Below are 19303 nucleotides of genomic sequence, written 5' to 3' on the forward strand. Positions count from 1 at the left end.
GTCGCTGTGTTTGGAGATGGTGCCTCTAAGGAGTATTAAGGTTAAATGAGGCCCTGCGGAGGACCTGACCCCACAAGATTAGTGTTGGTCTGAGGAAGCCAGGAAAGATTTCACCAGAAACTGAATCTGCTGGTGCCCTGATCTCAGGCCTCAGCCTCTAGAGCTGTGAGGAATACTTATCTGCCGTTTACACGCCCGTGTGTTGTGTCTTGTTACAGGGACCCAGGCTGACTGAGATGGGCCTTCTGGGGGCAAGAGGGTTGGGACCTGCCCCCTCTCCTCTCATGTGGAGCGTCCAGGGGCTTTGTCCCCCAGGCACATGGATATGGGTCACTGCTGCCTCTCACCTCATCTGCTGCTGGAACCACCTTCCTTACCCCTTCCTTCCCAACACTGACACCTTCCAGAATTGGTTCCCTGGGGCATTTCCAGCAAAGACACGCTAGCGTTGGGTCATTCAGGATAGAGTGTCTGTCCTGTCCTACTGTCTGTGGCCACCAGCTTCTGACCCCGCAGGAAGGGCCCCCAGCACTCCTCAGATCACTCTTGATTCTTCTGTGCACTGTTTTATTTACCTTACCATATCTTAGCTACTTCCAGGAAGAGGAGCAAGCACCCATTGGTCTGTGCACCGATTCACTCCCTCCCTTCTGGTACCTGCATCTGCTCAGACCTGATAAGGAGCCAGAACTCAGGGTCAACACAAAACAGCTTTGATTTTTTTTTTTTCTCTCCCCGTCCCAGCAAATCTCCTTTCTGGTTGGTTCCTCCACTACCCATGGGAGAACCAGGGCAGCTACGGATGTTTCTGGTCCCTTCCAGGGAATTCAGTGTCCCCTCCCCACCCCTTCACTCCATCATGTTGGCTTCCTATGCAGGCTGAGCTTGGTATTAGTACGATCTGTCTTTCAAGTGTGAGCCTTCTCCCAGCCCTCACCTGGAGCTCCAGCAGGCAGAAGGGCGGGGGCTCAGGCTGGCTGCTTCTCCTCTTGGTCCTGCCCCACTGGTAGCTGTGGTTTCCTGCCCTTCTGGTTCAGAGCAGCGGCAGGGAGGAGAGGCGAGGGTTCATTGAGGTCCTACATGACTGGCATTGCCGTGAGCTGGCCGGCAAGGCTCAGTGGGGGACCCAGAGGGGTCTTCTACTGCGGTTGGTAACACTGGCACTCTGTCCTCTCCAGCTGGTCCCTGGCACCTCCTTTCTTAGCCTCAGGTGTCAGAAGGCACCTCCAGCCTCTTCTGTTGCAGTCTCTGCTCATGTCTCCAGGCACCCTCTTGGAGGACTTGAGACATCCCAGGCCAGTGGTCGGGCATTTCTTGCTCCCCAGGAAACACTCACCTTAGACCCACTAGGTTGGTAGATGGCACTTCCCATGTGGATGCAGCCCAGGTGCCTACCAGGAGCCTTAGGCCCCACCTTTGTCCTTTGGATTTCTTGAGTGTAGAGAGACGCCAGTCTTCAGGGTACAGGTGGGGGCATGCAACTCACAACACAGACCCTCCAAGGAGATCCTCCCCCATCCTTGAGCATCTCTTGTTTCTGACACCTCCTTTGTAACCCTGCCTAGGTCACCTGGAATCTCACCTTGGGACTTGGGTGTAGTTGGCACTTTGTTGTCTTGGGGCCTCAACTCTTTCATACAGAAAGAGTTCCATATTAACAACCTGTTATAAGGCAAGAAAACAGAAGATCCACCATGGTCCCCATCCCCGGGCGTTTAGAGTCTAGTGGGAGAATTCTGCTACCAAATATATGCCTTCTTCCATTTCCAACAATACAACAGGCCAGTAACTAATCGGTCATCTTGCTGCTAACAGCCAAAAATGCAAGATAAAATTATCTGAAACCTGTCAAAATATATCAGTGGGCAAGCAGGAGATTAAGGAATGCTCAGAGACCAAAAACAAAATGAAGCTGAGAACCCAAAGGGAGTTTTATTAAAGGAAATTTTAAATGTTTATTTATTTATTTTTGAGAAAGTGCATGTACACAAGTGAGGGAGGGGTAGAGAGAGAGGGGGAGAGAGAATCCCATGCGGGTTCCATGCTGTCAGCACAGAGCCTGATGTAGGGCTCGATTCCACAAACCATGAGATCATGACCTGAGCCAAAGTCAAGAGTTGGATGCTTAACCAACTGAGCCACCAGGCGCCTCTATTAAATGAAATTTTGAAGGATGCACTTCATGCAGAAGGAAGGGCATTCCAGGTGGGAGACCTGGAGTGGAGACGAATGGAAGAGCAGGAGGGTGGTGACCGTGTGGGCAGATTGACGCAAACACTGACAGTATAAAACAGTAGTACTACCATGTTGGAAGAACAAGAGAGAGAGAGAATAAATTCCTAACCATAAAAGTGGAGAGGGAGACTTGAGGCACAGACTTTGGTGGTTCTTGTGTTAATGTCCTATGGAAGCTGGCTAACTAATTCATCATAAACTGTCCATAATAATCATCAGGGTGAAAGAAATGGGGTTTCCCTTAAAACTAGCGGAGAGACAAAGTAGAATAAGTAGATGTAATCAATATTCTTAGACAAGAAAGAAGAAAACAGAGATGTGGAAGGGGGAGTAGAAACCACAAAATCCCAAATATGTCATGAATTACAGTAAATGTGAATAGACTAAACATGACAACTGAAAGATAAGGATTATTAGGGTGGATTACTATGTCTGTTTACAAATGGCATGGAAAGGTTGAAAGAAAAAGGATGGAAAAATGCTAACTGAAAGAAATCTCATGAAGCCATTTTAATGTAAAAAAAATTTAGTTTTTGGTTAAAAAACATAACTGGAGATCATGAGAGAGTCACTACATAATGATTTTTAAAATTTATATCAATAAAAATTTTTTAAATTGAAAACATTTTATCAAGCACTAAAATGGTTTATTTATTTATTTATTTATTTATTTATTTATTTATTTATTTATTTAAAGTTGATTTATTTGAGAGAGAGAGAGAGAGAGAACAAGCAGGGGAAGGCAGAGAGAGGGAAAGAGAATCCCAAGCTTTGACCTGGGGCTCAAACTCATGAACTGTGAAATCATGACCTGAGCTGAAATCAAGAGTTGGATGCTTAACCAACTGAGCCACCCAACACTGAAATGATTTTACATTTATGTGCTTCCAGTAACATAACCTTGAAAATATATAACAAATATTGACAGAACTATACAGAAAAACAGATGAATTCATCCCCATGAAAGATTTTAAGTTATTTTCTCAGTGTTTAATAGATCAAATAAATAAAAATCAGTAAAGATTCTAGGAGATTTCACAATGCAAAAAGGGTTAATCTAAAGGACACACATAAAACACTACTCTGAAACTATAGAATTCACATCTTTTCAAGCCCACGTGGAATTTATAAATATACTGAAAACATATTGGCCAATGAAAGCAAGTCTCAATAAATTCCAAAAGACAAAATCATGACAAATGCATGTTATAAGACCTCAATGCACTTGAGCTGGAAATCAGTAATAAAAGATGACTTCAAAACCCTTATATTTGGAAATAAACACACTGGTAAATAACTCATAGATAAAATAAGAAAACATCATGAAACTTAGAAAATATTTACAAATCAAAATGTGGGGCATGCAGCTAAAGTAATCCTCAGAAATAAATAACCCTATGTGTTTACATATGAAAGAAGAAAGGTGGAAAATTAATGAACTAAGCATTAGGTTCAGTAGTTCTGATAAAGCAAAGCAAAATAAACAAAAAGAGACCAAGAAAGCAAATAATAAAAGAGAAGATATTGGTGAAACAGAAAAGAAACATACAATAGAGTTCCTCTAAAATGATAAAATTTGTAAATATCTAGTGAAACTGAATGAGGAAAAAAGAGTAAATAGTATTAGGGACCTAAAGGGAACATGATTCTAGGCGCTGCACACATTTGAAAGGTAACTGAAGGCTATTATGAATAAATTTTTGTCAATAAATTGGAAAACAAATGAATACATGACTAGAAATATAGCTCATTAGAAATGACTCAAGAAGAAATGGAAACCCTAAATAGTCATATGACTATTTTGAAAAGTCAAATCAGTAGCTAAAATGTAGACCCAGAGGGTTTTAAAGCAATCTCTACCAAATATTAAAGGAATTAATATTAAAGGAAAAATAATTCCACTCTGTACTGAATCCTGTGATGTTGGATTAGAATTGGAGGTACTGGTGTGAGCTCATCATTTTCAAAATACAAAGATAGCTATAGACATAAATACGTGTGTATAGGTGTGTGTTCTGCCCACTGGCAAGGTCTAAGGTTGCTGTGAGCATAGCTCACACTCAGATCTTGGTTTCTAGGTACTGTTCACCATCAAAAGGAACTCAGGCCTCCTTCCAGAGTTGGAGCAAGGAAAGCTCAGAGCATCTCAAGCCAGAAAGTGAGGCAGTGCTCAGAGAGGAACGGAGACATCCCACAGGACACAGCCATCCCAAGGGGCCTCTCACTGGCCAAATCTGGACCATTTCAGCAATAAAATGAAAAAGAATAGTAATAGATCATAACCCAGTGAATAAAATAGGATTCCATAAGCCCACACTGATATGTATGCATAGACGAATGAATGAATGAGTGAATGAATGAATGATAAGACAAAGTTTTCCTGGGGCACCTGGGTGGCTCAGTTGTTTTAAATGTGTGACTGGTTCTTGTCATGATCTCATGCTCGTGGGTTTGAGCCCTGTGTCAGGCTCTGTGCTGACAGCTGAGAGCCTGGAGCCTGCTTTGGATTATGTGTCTCCCTGTGTCTCTGACCCTCCCCTGCTCCTGTGAGTGCTCTCTCTGTCTCTCTCTGTTTCTCTCTGTCTCTGTCTCTCTCTCAAAAATAAACATTTAAAAAAAAGACAAAATTCTCCTTAGGACAGAGTGCTGATGAAGAAGCCCGGGCTGTGGAAAGGTGACTGGAGACAGATGTGACTTACAAAGTCATCAGTCATTCACCGTTGTAGCAATAACTCAGGCAAGAAATTTCTGTACTAAAATTAGCGGGTGAAAGTGGGCTCAGAAGTGGAATTTTTATAGTCTCGAACCGTCTCCCAACAAGTATGAGTTCGTACCTAAGGGAAAAGCTTAGAATGGAGAAACCCACCACCTGCCTTAGGCCACCAAATCTGACCCCTCACATGCTGGGCAACAGGAGGCAGAGAACATGTCCTCTTGGGTGATGTTCCTGAGAGGGTGGGCAGACCGTGGTCTAAGCTGAGGAAACACTGGACAACCCCCAACTGAGGGGCAGTTTGCAGAGTTGCTGGCAATGATCTTCAGGGTCATTGAAGTCAAGGAGGACAAGGAGACTGTCTGCAAGGAGAGGTAGGAGCGACCCAGCTGAAGGGTGTTTGGGGGACACTCAGTGGAGTCCGGGCAAAGCCTTCGGTGCACTTGGCACTGTTCTTCCCGCTGCTGGGAGAAGAAGGAGGAGGCCCGAGGAGTGGTTCTGGGGTGCGGACCCGGGTGGCTCCGGAGCGGGTGTGAATGGGGGTGGCTCCGGAACCAGTGAAGAGCACGTGCCTGGGGGAGCTGGTGGGGCCCGGGAGGGCGTGGCACACCCATGTGTTTGTCAGGCAAGTCCCATTGGAACCTTCCCGAAGCACTTGGCTCTTTGGGCACCCAGTCCTTGGTAAAAAGCAAGAGAATTGCTAGCACTTTCCGCAGCCACCGTTAGCATCAGCCGTTTTGCAGGCGGGGTCTGAGCAGTGCTGGTGGTCAGGGGGAGCAGGCCAGTGGGCAGCTGTGGGGACTGGGAAACACCGGGGGAGCAGGGTGCCACAGAGCGAGCAGAGGGGTCGCCCCGTGTCTCACCTGGGGGATACTCCCTCGGTAGCTCTGCGCACCTGCTGGGCTCATTTTCTTGCAGCCAGGCCCCCGCGGCACCTCCGCTCCTCCAGGTTGTTTCTCGTGTCAACCCCAGACAGCCTCCCCAGGAGGTACACCCCCAGGATGGGCTGGCATTGTAGACGCTGAAGAAAGGGGTGCCTGCTTGAGCAAGGGAACGACCACATCCCGCAGAGGCCTGTGCACCTGGACAGCTCTGGGCACCGAGGCCTCCACATCCTTTCAGCCTGTAGCATCCACCACGAGGGGAGCATGATTGGTAGAAAGCGCTTCCTTCACAGTGACGTGTGGTGACGATTCACACAACCACCTTGTCAGGTTATTTGCAAATTTGAGGTTACGTAACTGGAGCCTTCTTTACAAATATATTATAAGTTCATTCTTTATACATGAATCAGACGTTCTCTGGTAGCTTTGCTTCTCCAGAGCTCAGGACACTGGACCAGTAGGTACAGCCCCAGACTCTTTGCTAGCAAAGAGTCCCCCAGCGTGGCGGCTCAGAGCACCCAAGGGTAGGCCAGGGCTCGCTGACGGTGGGTGTGACCATGGGTCCTGCACACTGGCTCGTGGGCTGCTTCATGTACCTGCACACCACGCAGTTATTTGTTGAGAAAGTATTGGGCTTTCTCAAAGCACCAGCATGCTGTGTGGGTTATGTTTTGTCGTGTTTCACAAAATGTTCCTTGAACTCTTGGCTTGATGCTGGTGTACTTCTCTCGTGATGCGTTGAAACTTAACAAAAGCGCCTAACGAGTGGGCTTGTCCCGGATGTTTCACACCATGAAAAGGATATGGATCCCCAATGTGTGTAAGTTCCCCTCTCTTTTTCTTCCCAAAGAGCTGTTTTTGGTTATATCTTGCTTTGGGGATTTAAGGAAAGAGTGCACTTTCTCTGCAGGACATGTGACCCAACTTACGCAGAAGTGGTTGGAAATGTGTTCTTTTGACCAGAGAAAGTGGATGGGGTGGCCACTGCCTCTCTCTCATCACTGGCTCTGAGGAAATGCATTTTCTGTGGTGCCTTTTCAGCCGTACTAAAGTGTGAAATCTCTAAAGCATGCCTGGTACATTTTGGAAAATACGGAAAGTTTTTACAGAAAATCAACAACTTGATGCAACGTACGTCTTGGAATGTGCTCTTACTCCCTAAACGCAGAGCTTGCAAGAAACAAGTGTGTTTCTTTATACTCGTGATGTTTTTTCTTGCCTAGGGACCTTGAGGCTTTGAATGGCAGCTTTAACCCTTCCCCCTCACTGGCTGCCACTGCAAGGGTCCTGCAAGGACACGCACCTGCCAGTCTGCACCTGCTGGGACCCTTGCCCTGGCTGCTGGTTCTCCTCCCCTCTCCACGGGCCACAGACATCTTCGCCTCCTGTTAAAATGTGCCCACGCCACGTGTCAAAAGCAATGTTTCTCCTGCCCTCCCTCGTTGTCTAGGCCCCAACATAGAGCATATACACCCTCGCACAGGACATGCCGTGTGTGCACACACCCTTGGTTACTTCTGCTCCATCCGCCCCTCCGGGCCTGTTTTCTTACCTGCTGGGCCCACCTGGTTGGTTGGCATGATGCAGGGAATAAGAGATGTAAATGTCAGTCCCCGTGTGCCCTGCCTGTGGGGGCCCCCGTGTGTAATCATGAAATCATTTTGTGATTCATAGGAGGGGGCACTGCCTGGGAAGACCGTGGGCACGTGGCTGGGTGCACCCGCCACCAGCACGGGGGAGACATCCAGCCTCAAACGAATGAATGGATCACCCGAGAAGGGAAGGCCAGCAGGCTTGCCCTCACCCCGCCCCCATGCTGCCCCTCAGGGGATCTCCTCCGGCCAGGCCTGCAGCCTGGGTGAGGTGGAGTGTCACAGAGAGGGGCCACGGTGAACATCCCTCCAGAAACCCCCATCTGCCTGCAGAGTTGGAGCAGGTCATGGACGAGTGCCCTTTGGAGTGTGCGAGGTCCCTGCAGGGCTGCAGAGGGAACGTGCAGGTTGAGGCAGCACATCTTTTCATGGGAACCTTAAGAGATTCTTGTCTGCACATGCCCCAGGCTTGAGAGGCCTGCCCTCCCAGGGATGGGGCCAGCTCGTCCTCACTCTGGGGGTGAAGGACAGATGGGCCTCTGTGGATGCCCCAGGAAGGGCAGAGCCCCCAGCCACAGGAGCAGCCTGGCCAGCGCTTCGCCCCTCTCTGTTGGTACCACCTGTTTTCTGCGAGGACTGGGGCTTCTCCAGACCCTCATCGTCTTGGCCCGTTCCCAGACACCTCTTCCCACACATGCTTTGCGCACAGCTTGCTGCTCTTGGCTGCCAAGGGCCTTCCCAGAGCCACCCTGTGCCACTGGGCCCTCTTCCCTCTCAGCCTGCCGCCCACCTGGGCACTCCCCACTTGTCGTCAGGACCGCCCCCCCCCACCCTTTGGTGGCTAGATGAGGCTGTGTTTGTCAACAGCCTCCTGCCCAGAGAGCCTAAGGGCGGTGTTTCCCTTTGCCCTTCCCTGTGCAGGAGCCGGGCAGACCTCTGCATCTGGGTGTGGAAAGCAGCCTGTTTAGAAGGTAAGGGCAAGGCCAGGAGCAACCTCTGTGAATAGCCTGAGGCCGTCAAGAATCACTGCAAACCCTCCCTCCCAGCGCGTGTGCTCCATTTGCCTCTGTCAGAAGCAAAACGAGGAGTTAATCTTTTTGTCCTCGAAAAGTAAAGGGAGGGATGGTTTGAAAGCTCGACAACTGTGAGGTGATGGCCCATTAACTTGATGTAGAAACTGATGTAGAACTGCAGGTCTGTAGACCCTGTTGGGGAGCCTGTGCCCTCCCATGGGTGCAGCTCCCCGCCCACCATCTCCCCCTACTCCTGGGAAGCACCTGCCTAGCTCTCTGCCAGGGCCTTGGTCTGGTTGGAGAGACCGGGTGTGGGGAGAGGTGAGCCAGGGCTCCCGGGGGCACCCATCCACTCCCAAACACACGTGGGCCCAGAAACCTCATGCTGGCCCTCTAGAAGGGGGCCTGGCGGTGGATGGAACCAAGTCAACACAGCCAACCTTCCCTCGTGGCTGGCCCTCCACGTCCTACACCTGTCAGTCTCCAGGTGGGCAGCCCAGGCCCCCAGGTGGCGTGCCAAGAGCACCTTCCTGGTGTGCTCATGAAGCCTGTCGATGTTGTTGGGCCTGTCTTATAGGAGGGTGAGGCTCCCAGAACTCCCTGCTCTAAGCTGTATGCTCTGCTCTGCTAAGCATGTCTCCGAGGGGCTCTGGGACAGAGGTTAGCTTCTGATGAGAATTGGGCAGAGATAGGAGGGCACTCTTGCTCCTCGGGGGTCCCCAGGGTGCTTCAAGCTCACTTGTTTCCCCTCTACCCCTGACCTCTGGGTGTAGCACGGGGAAGAGCAGAGCAGAGCCGTGGTCACGTCATCTGCCTCCATAGGGACATGTAGTGTGGAGATCGGCTCTGACCCGTGAAGGCGTGGGGCAGGCCTCTAGCGGGAAGGCCTGCTAGACTGGGGCTGGAGGAGGAGGAGGGAGAGGAGGAGGAGACGTGCCATGGGTGCTACCCAGAGTGTGAAAGTTGGGACACACTGTGCAGGGCCCCAGGGCTCAACTCCGAAATGAAGCCACGTTTTACCAGGCAGGTGTTTGGTTCAGCCGGCCAATGGACATGGGCCCGTCCACTCCAGGACCTGCAGATGGCCAGAATCGGGGTTTCAGTCCAGCCTCCAGTGGGGCCCCTGGCTTTTAATCACTCTGGGTGGCAGGAGTCCTACCCAACCTCTAGACGGCTCTCACATTCAGTGCACCCTGCACCTGGACCCACCTGCCCTGCTTACCTGTCCTATCTGCACTGAAAGGAGCTGGCTTCACCTGAGCAGGGAACAAACTGGCTGTCACTTTCTGAGCATCACAGCACCATCCAGAGGCAGAGATAGGGGAGTCTTCTAGCTTCTCCTCCGCCAAAAACACTTGGCACCTGTCATTGGCCAGACCCAGCCACACGACCTCTAAGCAGCTACTGTGGTGGGACACCAGGCCCCAGTGGCATGTGGTTTGGCCCAGGGTGGCACCTTGCTGAGCCTCCCCTGTGTGAGGGAAATGGAGGTCTCATAGTGGAGAGGTTGGGGTGCGGGGTAGGAGCTGGCAGGGTGCAGGCAGTCCCAGTCAGCCTCGAGGGAGGTGGGGAAGTGGGGAAGTGTCCCCTCCCTTCTGAAGCATCCCCCCGCCCCGGCTTGCGTGGAGACAGGGATGGCCACTGTCTCCATGGTTTTTCGGATTCTCTGTGTCCCAAATGAACCTTCTCGAGGGTGTAAGAAGCCAATGAAGTGAGAAGCACCAGTGGTTGGAGAGTCTCATTGTGGCTGGTGCTCTGGGGTCGTTGGGTGACTCACAGTCGGAGAGGAGCTGGCTTCTTCAGGGTTCAGGCTGAGCCGTGAGCCCGAGGGAGTCCGTTTGTTTCTGGGAGTGGGCAGCCTGGCTCATGCCTCCTCTGTCTGCCACATGGCCCCGAGCTCTGTGTGACGGACCGGGTGCGGAAAGCTGGCTTCAGGCCAGTCCCCAGGGCTCTCAGAGGCCCCCAGTTGCCCCTCAGAGTCCAGGCAGGGCAGGAGGACTAGCTGCCCACAGGGCGGGGCCTATGGGACGTGGTCCTGGTGGGAGCCAGCGCACTCAGCCCGGCCTCCTTTCTGTGGGCAGGGCAGTGCCAGCGGCTCACAAGGGGTCTGGGCCACTTGTGCGTGGATGGGCCTCTTGAGCCCCTGCTGGTCTGTGGGGGCTCTCATGCCTGGAACTTCCTCTTCGTGGCCTTCTTGACAAGCTGGGCCTTCGGAGGGCCCCCGGCAGACTCTCCCCACACTCTCACCAGCTCCCCAGAAGGACACCCTGCACCCCCACCTGTTCCCCAAGAGCCTTTCTCCCTGACCTGTTACCATGGGCAGTCAGGTGCAGAGGGGGCAGTGACAGGGCCAGGTGGTGGGCTTGTCCCTTGTCCTGGAGGAGGAGAGGGGGGACCCCCCAGGGCAGACTCAGCAGTGGGGCTGAGGTCTGTCTGCAGAGGTTTCCAGGGCCCTGGTGGCCTTGCCCACAGCCCCAGCCCCTGTTGCCCTCCCAGCTCAGGCCTTCAGGTGAGACCTGCATTCAGTGGGGACAGAGAACGCAGGACAGGAGAGAAACCCTGAGGTGGGGGAGCGGATCCAGGGCAGAGCTGAGCCAGGAGGGCTGAGGAGGGGGTGCAGCTTACCGGCTGCCTCCTGCCCTCCTTACCGGTTGCCCCCCTCCCCGGGACCCTGCTGCTCTGCCCTGCCTGGCCACCTGCCCATGGGAGGCACGGTGGGACCCTGGCTGCAACCCCACACCCCACCCGAGCTTGCTGCTCTGTTTCGACTCCCTGAGAGCCCCTGAAGTGGGGGACCTGGGAAGTGAGCGGCAGGCACTGTCAGCTCGCATGGATTTCCGGGAAAGCTGGCCCCCACCCCCGGCTCCTGCATTCGGTTTCTTTCTGTCTTGCCACAGGCCTGGGGGTGGGGCGCGTCTGCGGCTGTGCTCGCACGCGAGGCCCTGGCTTGGGTCCAGGTGGCTGTCACTGCAACGCTGATGGCCCCATCGCGTGACAGGAGCCCAGAGGAGGCCCCGCTGGGCGTGCCCCGCCGGGATGTGGCTGCAGAGGAGGGGAAGTGGGGGTGCCCAGCTGGGGGGGGGGGACACGCGATGCTCGGGGGCCGGTGTCCCCGTGCAGAGAGATGTGGGTGGGGAGAGAACTTAGAGAGGGTGTCCCCCACTTCTGCCTCTAGTGGGTACAGGACGGGATGTAGCCCATCAGGTTGGGGGGCAGTGAACACCCCACAGGGCGGTGATGTCACCATGCTGGGATTTTCCCCCACCCCAGCTTCACAGCTGTGGAAGTCATTGCCCCCAACAGGGTCTGCAGGGGCAAGAGAACAGGCAGGCAGGGCAGTCCAATCCCTGCCTTCCCCTGCCCTCAGTTTGAGGGGTGTGTTGGAGAAGGCTGGGGGCAGGGAGCTGGCTTGAGCTGGGGTGGGGGTGGGAATGACCCCTCCACAACGGAGTTTGCTTTGTGGAGGGCCTTGGTGGCCTGGGTGTATGGGCAGGCGGCCCAGGATGCACTGAGGTGGTGGGGGGTCCTGTCTCTGCCCAGCCAACGGCACTCCTGGCCTTCATTGAGCCCCAAATTCACCACAGGTGCTGCACAGGCCCTGCCCATACCCTGGTGGAGAGCTGTGGCCTCCCTGCTGTGGCAGCAGGATAAGACCCTCTGGCGGGGGAGGGGAGGGGTGGGACAGGGACTCACATGCCAGTGTTTTTCCTCCTTTATCTTTCTGGGCCTCTGAGAGCATGGGGTCCTGTGTGACCCCTGGCAGAGGCCCACCTCAGCCTTCGGGGTGCTCTGAGACCAGAAGGTTCCCTCAGGGGACATGGCATTCGCTTCACTAGGGTCTGTTTTCTGCTTCTGTGTGCTGGGGGTGGGGAGCTGTGTGAGTTTAGTGAATTCAGACCTTTCAGCTTTCTGAACGACAGGGTTGTGTTCCCAAAGGGAGTAAAAATAGGCACCTCTAAATGTCCCTGGCTTTCAACACATCTCAAAGCTTAGTGAGCGGTGGGGCCTTGATTGCTGGTGAGGTTTTCGGTTGGGAGAGGGGCCTGGGCAGTCTACAGCACCGACCGCCCCTGTGCCTTTGCCCAGCAACCCCCAGGTGTGACTGTTCTTGTTTCCTGCTTTCTGGCCAAGGAAATGCGTTCATTTCTGGGAGTATTTAGAGCAGAGAACAGAGTCCCAGTGCTTCTTAGCTGTGGGAGAGAGGTTGATAGAGCAAAGCCTTCTGGGCGAGGGAAGGACGGGGCGGGGGGGCCAGACAGAGACCAAAGGCCCCAGTGTGACCACCGTCTGTGGGGCTCTCCTGAGGGCCACCTCCCTGCACCCAACCCTTTGCCTCTGTGGACACTCGGCTCAACAGTTTCCCTGCACCTGGCACCATAGGGCTTGAGTGAAGGGGCCCAGCGTGGCCTCTGGTGGGGGGCAGGAAGCTGCCAGTCCGGCAGTGCAGCCGGTGTGGGGTGAGGGTCCCACCAGGGAGGGCAGTCCATGCCTGACAAGAGGTGTGGACAGAGCGTCTCGCCTGGAGTGCAGACACTGGGGCCCTGCAGTCCCTGGGCTCTGGGGACCTGGGGGCCTGAATTTCTATCAAACTCCGTGGCGGAGCAGCTGCTGCCCACAGCTCACTGATATGGGGGGGAAGGTACAGTGGGTGTGGGGCAGACCCTGGCTCTGAGTGCGGCTCAGGGGGGTGTGAAGGTGCTGATGAAGTAAAAACTGCCTGGGTAGCACAATCACTACGACCCACGTGCCCTGGAGGAGTTCAGCACAGCTTGGTGGTTTTGGAAGAGAAAATGCGGGAGATTTAAGTGCCCGTGTTTGTATTTTCTCCCAAGACCTGGACAAATGCCAGGGTTCTGCCTGCCCCAGGCAGGGCCCTTTGACCCCCAGTTGCACTGACATCACCTGCAGCTTCAGTTTGGAAACCGACCTGAGGGGCAACCGGGAGGCCCTTCCTGGTCTGCCCAGCCCTCCAAGGAGGCTCCGGGCGGCCCCCTTTCCGCACCCCAGGGGTCCTGCCATAATTCTCCATGTGGCTGGGGACCCTGGGCATGCAGCTGGGGGTCCACAACAGGTGCCAGTAAACGGGGATGTGGATGGCATGTCTGTATGTCTGAGCTTTCACCCCAAAACGAAGATGGGGCCACACTGGGGTTGGGGCTGGGGGAGGGCCAGGAAGCTGCCACCCTGGGGGGGCACCTGAGTCATGCCAGTGGGGCCTTCCGTGCAGTGTGGGCCGCTCCACACCAGGTTGGGGGTTGGGGAGCGGTTGGGGGAGCTGGGGGCATGATGAGGTCGCGTGGGCACTTCCAGGGTGGTCTGAGTTAGGGAGACCAGCAGTGCCGAGTTAGGGCACCTACTGGAGCTTGGGTCTCCAGAGAGGACCTTGGGGACCCCTGGGCGGTGTCCCTGAGGCTGGGCGGGATTCTGAGGGGTTTACAGGAGGGGGCAGAGAGCAGTTTCTGCAGAGCAGAGTAGGGGTGGGGTCCTCGAGGTGAGGCCCAGCCCCGATGGTCTGATCTCCTGAATATCACACTTGGTGCTCCCACCTGGCTGCCCTGGTCGGCCCGGGTCCAGTTCCAGCTGTGCTGCCCCCATGCGTCCCACGGAGGAGACCCTAGGTCAGCTTGGGAATGCAGCTTGGGAGGGTGGCGGCCAAGAACTTGGGAAACAGAAGAAGGTAAGCAGGTCTGGGGCCCAGGAAGGGTGCTGACAGACTTGCTTCGTTCTTCTCTGACAGCCGTGCAGAAGTGCCCACGGCAGCCGGCGGCTGGTACCCCCTCACCAGAAGACAGCGGTCTGAGCGGAGGGTCCACCGTGCTGGAGGGAAGGCTGCTGCTGGAGGTGAGTCCCCTCGTCCTCCCATCACATGCCTGTCACGCCGCGCGGGGTCTGTCTGCCCGCTGGTCGTCAGGTTGGACCGCTAACAATTTACTGGAAATGTGGCCCTGGGAGCAGCAGGGGGTCAGACACAGATGCCCAGGTGAGGCGCAGCAAGTTGGGACAGGGCACCAGAGGTGGCCTTGGCCCATACACCTCAAGTGTAAAAACCGTTTCTCATTCTGCATTCTCTGGTTTTACTTGTCAGTCAATTCAGCAGGGTTTTTCAGAATTATTGTTATTATTAATGACAGAGAATCGCACGAGTTTTGCAGGGTGTGGCAGGTGCAGGCTGGCCCAGCTGTCCATTTTACACGCACGGCATCTGGGGCCCCGACCCGGGGCCTCTCACCCCTGGTGACTCTGAGGCGCCATGCCCTTCCTGACCCTCTCCCGTGGCCCGCTTCTCGAGGGGCAGGGGCATGCGTGGCTCAGTTCCTCAAGCAAGATAGGACAGCGAGGTGGAGCTTTCCGGGCTGGGTCGAGTCACTGTGTACAGAGCAAGGGGGTCGCTGCCTCCACCGGTGGCTGAGAGACCCTGGTTTTCCCCACCTCAGGAGGGGCCTGTAACCAGCCGCTGAGGTGCCCCCGAGGCCGTGCTTCCCCTGGCGGTCCCAGAGGGGCCGGGCCCCATGTGTCCCCCTGCATGTCCCCTTTGGGACCCCAACGCTGGGTTCCCAGTGCTCAGCCCTGCTTGGTGGCAGTCCCGTCCCCCCAACGTGAAGTGTCCTCAGCTGCACACACTCGCCCGTCTGTTGGGCTGACGCGCTAAAGCAGAAATGGTGGCGCATTGGCTCCTTTTATGCTGATGAAATTGAGTCTGCTTGGAGCCCATTGGCCCCTTCTCGGGGGCCCCCAGCAGTCTCGCTCAGTGTTCTGTTTGCACCCCAGCTGCCCTGCGGCAGCCAGAGCGGCCTGTCCCAGGCGGGTCCTGAAGGGCGGCCCCGGGTCCTCGCCCACTGGCCAGCCCGTGCGCTGCCTGATGGCCCCGCTGCTGCCCTGGTGCCTTCACCGCAGGAATGAGCTCAGAGGTTTGTTTGCGAGCCGGCGCCCCTCATGGAGGACAGAGGACAGGGATCTTCTGCCTGGTTCACCCCTGCCCGAGTCTCGCTTCCCACCCTTCAGTCTGCTTCCCCCCCAGGCGTTTTCCCTGACCCTCTGGGTGGCTTCCTGCTGTCTGCGTGTGAATTCCTGGGTGCTCAGCTGTTTGGCATGTAGGCTTTGGTGGTGGGGATGTGCCCCTAGGGCACCTCAGCCAACATGTCCCCACAGTGCCTCACCTAAAGCGTAGGTGGAGGGTGGGGTTCTACTGTCTGCTGACTGACAGGTGGGCAGATGGAAAGCATCTGGGCTGGTTGGAGGGGAACCAGAGATGCTCCTGCCTCGGATCTGGGGGTTCCTATCTGCCCACCATGACCCCTGACCCCCCATGGCTCCCACATGACCCCCATGCCCCCTACGGTCCCCACAGGGACCCCCGTGACCCCATGATCCCCCATGACTTCCTACAGTCCCCCATGACTCCATGCCTCCCATGGTCCCCACAGGGATCCCCATGACCCCCTGGCCTCCAGTGGCCTCCCATGACCCCCCCATGGTCCCCCAGGGACCCTCACAAACCCATGACTTTCCACAACTCGCCATGGTCCCCCATGATCCCCATGACCCCCAGTGGTCCCCAAGGGAAGCCCCCATGACCCCGTGGCCTCATGACTCCCTGCAGTCCCCCATGATCCTCCAGGACTCCTACAATCCCCGTAGGAGCCCCCATGACCCCGTAGGCCCCCTGATTCCCCACAGACCCCATGACCCCTCTATGCACCCATGATCCTCACAGGGACACCTACAGTCCCATGTACCTTCCACTGCCCTCCAAGGCCTTCACGCCTGCTGAGGCGATGGTTCTCATGAAGATCACAGAATTCATAAATCACTTCCTTTTTAAAAAACAAAAATACAAGCAACCATATACTTGCAGTTTGCTGGGTTACTGTTGGATTTCCATGAAAATTCCGTATGGCGGGCACCTGGGGACCCTGTTCTTAGAGCCCCTGTATCTTTCCGTCCCGTCTGGAGCAGAGCAGGGGTCCTAACAGCAGAGTAGCTTTTAGAAATACTGTGGTTTCAGGAGAGGAAATATTTCCATACCTCACTATTTACCATGTTTTTCGGAAGTGAATTCTTAAATATTAATTTTTCCTTTAAAGTTGGATTTTTCCAAGCTGGTGAGCTTGGGGCTGGAAAACATTGTGCCAGCTTGAGTTTTATTCTTGGCAAAATATAACTGGCATGACTCTTTTTATAATTCATGTTAAAAATTAAGATAATAAAATCTTAAACATGAAATCTTTGTTAAACTGTGTTCCGACTATAAATACAGAAGCATGTGCACGCAGTCCCCCCATCTCCTGTGAGAGCCCAGGGGACTGTTCCACACGTGTCCACACCACTGCCCTCCAGCCCCTCTGCTGGCCCTTGGCGGCTGTCCTGCTCTCTGCTCTCTGAGCAGGACCAGGTTTCCCCCGAGGACCTGGGGACCTCAGGACATGGACGCAGCACGGTAGTCCCAGCACAGCTAGAGACTAGGAAGTGGCCCAGCCTGACCTTCAAGAGCTGACCAGCTCCCTGGGGGCCGGAGGGTGGCACCCAGCCCCATACCTCCAGTTGGCCCAGTGTGTGCGTTCAGAGAACTACCCTCTGGGGTGGGACTCGAGGCTACTGGTCAGTTTGCCGCGGCACAGGGGGCTGTACGGCCGTCCCCTGGCCCCACTCCATCTTGAAGACAGGGCCAACAGCTCCTGAAGCTTCCTTCTGCCACCTCTTGTAACACGTTCTCTGTGACCACAGAAGTTTCTGGAAGTTCCCTTAGATTGGAAGCAGTCTAGATTGTATGGTGAGGGTTCTCCTCACCACATTTCTAGTGTGGCAGTTCTCAAACTTTGTGATTAGAGACTCTTTTTGAAGTTTAAAAATATTCCCTAACAGCAAAATAAACAAATCAAGCAGCAATAACAAGAAAATCCAGCTTTTATTTCTAATCTTCAGTCTGTTAAAGAGAAACTGGAAAAAATGAGAGGTTTATGACAGGCATCATAAATTCATAAAAATGTAGTGCTGGCACAGACTTTAAAGGGCCTGTGGTCTAACGTCCACTATTTTAAGACGAAGGAACCAAGATTTGGAGCGGTTGGGGGTCCAGGATCCCTGTTGGTGTTGGGGCTGGGCCTGGCGTTTCTTTATCCATGGTTAGTGCTCTGGGGCCCCTGCCTGCCTCAAGAAGCCAGGGTGGATGGCCAGAGGGGCCGCCAGGTGAGCACCTTGGCACAGGCGCTAGGCATGGGACAGGTAGGTTCTGGAAACACACACATTAGATCACAGTTAGCAGCGTCCTGGGCTTCTATTCCCACTTTTAAGGTGGTCTGTAGTGTTTGGTGTGGACAGGGCAGCTGGCTAGCAGGAACTGTGGATTCGGGCCTAGGAGGGGCCGGGCTACGGGCCACCTGACCCTGACTAGAGTTCTGGCGTGCCGTGGGTACATTTTCTCACACTTATTTTTAAGTTCACGCATGCTAAAACGTGTTCTTATTGGCAGTGTGGTGTGGCCACCATTGCGAAGAAGACAGCAATACCATCATGCCTGAATTCCCCTGGTGCTGCCCGGGTGTGGGGCCCGGCCACCAGAGCCACGTTCTCTGGCCCCTGCGGCCTTCTCCGACCGCTGTTCTCAGGGTGCCTATAGGTGGGCTCCTACAGCGGGGAGCTTGGGTGCCAGCAACACGCACCGGACCCAGACACACGGCTGCCTGGAGCACAGTTGGTTTTGTCCTTCTGTGGTGCGAGGGCATCTCAGTGTGCTTGTCCACCCGACCACTAAAGGACGTTTGAGTTTCCAGGGTTTGTGTATGTGGATAAAGCTACAAGCAGCCACGTGCAGGTTTTCTGGGAGCATCGGCTCTGGTTCTCTTTGGGTGATACCCACGTGTGTGGTTGCTGGGTTGTGCGACAAGAGTGTTTTTGGTGTCGTGGGGACCTGGCGTGCTGTTTCTCCAGGTGGCTGTGCGGTGTCCCCAGCGGCGGAGAACAGGGGTGCCCGTGTCCGTGCCCTTGCTGTTGTCCTGTGTTCCCCCTCCTCAAAGCTGTTTTAAGAGACTCTCATCACGGTTTCGGATTGCGCTTCCTTCATGACCAATGACCCAGAGCCTCTTGTCAGGTCGCGGTTGTTCATCGAAGGAGCCCCTTGCGAGCAGCCTGCTCAAACGTTTGCCCGTGAAAACAGGTTGTTTCCTACCTCGCTTTTGACTTTGGAGCTCTTTATGTGTTCTGGACACATGATCTTTGTTCTGTGTGTGGTTTGTAAGCATCTGCCTCTAGTCTGGCTTCTCTCCATTCTCTTCAGAGTCTTGCCGAGAATGAAAGTACTTAATTTGGACAAAGCCCAGTTTATCAGTTTTTAAATAGGTCATGATTTGTGTCACATTTGAGAACTCTTGACCTCACCTGGGTTGCAAAGATTTTTATTTTATGCTTGCTCCAAAGTTTTATCGTTTTGTGTTTTACATTCAGGTTTATGGTTCATTTTTAGTTGACTTTGCTACAGGCGAGGGTATGGGCCGAGACAGCCTCGTTCTGCACATTAAGACCCTGGTGTCTCAGGATTATGTGCCCCTTCTCCACTGAATTGCCTTTACACCTTGTGAAAACAGCTCGTGGCCCTATGTTTGTGAGTCTGTTTCTGGACTGGTTTCTGCCACTGAGAACAAGCACCAGCCGGTTTCAGTGTCTGCAGCTTTACAACAAGTCTTGAAATCGGAGAGTATGACTCTTCCAATCTTTGTTCCTTTTCAAAATTGTTTTGGCTATTCTAGGTTCTCTGTCTTCCTGAATATATTTTAGAATTCGTTCGTCGCTATCTACAAAACTTCCTGCTGGAATTTGGGTTGGGTTGTATTACATCGGTAGGTCAGCTTAGGAGAACTGAGACCTACAAGT

General features: G+C 54.1%; 1 protein-coding gene across 3 annotated transcripts in view; it reads left to right on the plus strand.

Moving 5' to 3' along the window:
* The window catches only part of AHRR (aryl hydrocarbon receptor repressor), a 93352-nt gene that overhangs the window by 31988 nt on the left and 42061 nt on the right, over positions 1-19303 (plus strand). For all 3 annotated transcript variants that reach the window (XM_058707606.1, XM_058707458.1, XM_058707523.1), the window contains one exon: positions 14175-14278. In XM_058707606.1, coding sequence (XP_058563589.1) covers positions 14175-14278 — 104 coding nt within the window. The remainder of the gene's footprint in view (positions 1-14174; positions 14279-19303) is intronic.

This window comes from Neofelis nebulosa, chromosome 1 (genome assembly GCF_028018385.1).
Source record: "Neofelis nebulosa isolate mNeoNeb1 chromosome 1, mNeoNeb1.pri, whole genome shotgun sequence".
NCBI lineage: Eukaryota > Metazoa > Chordata > Mammalia > Carnivora > Felidae > Neofelis > Neofelis nebulosa.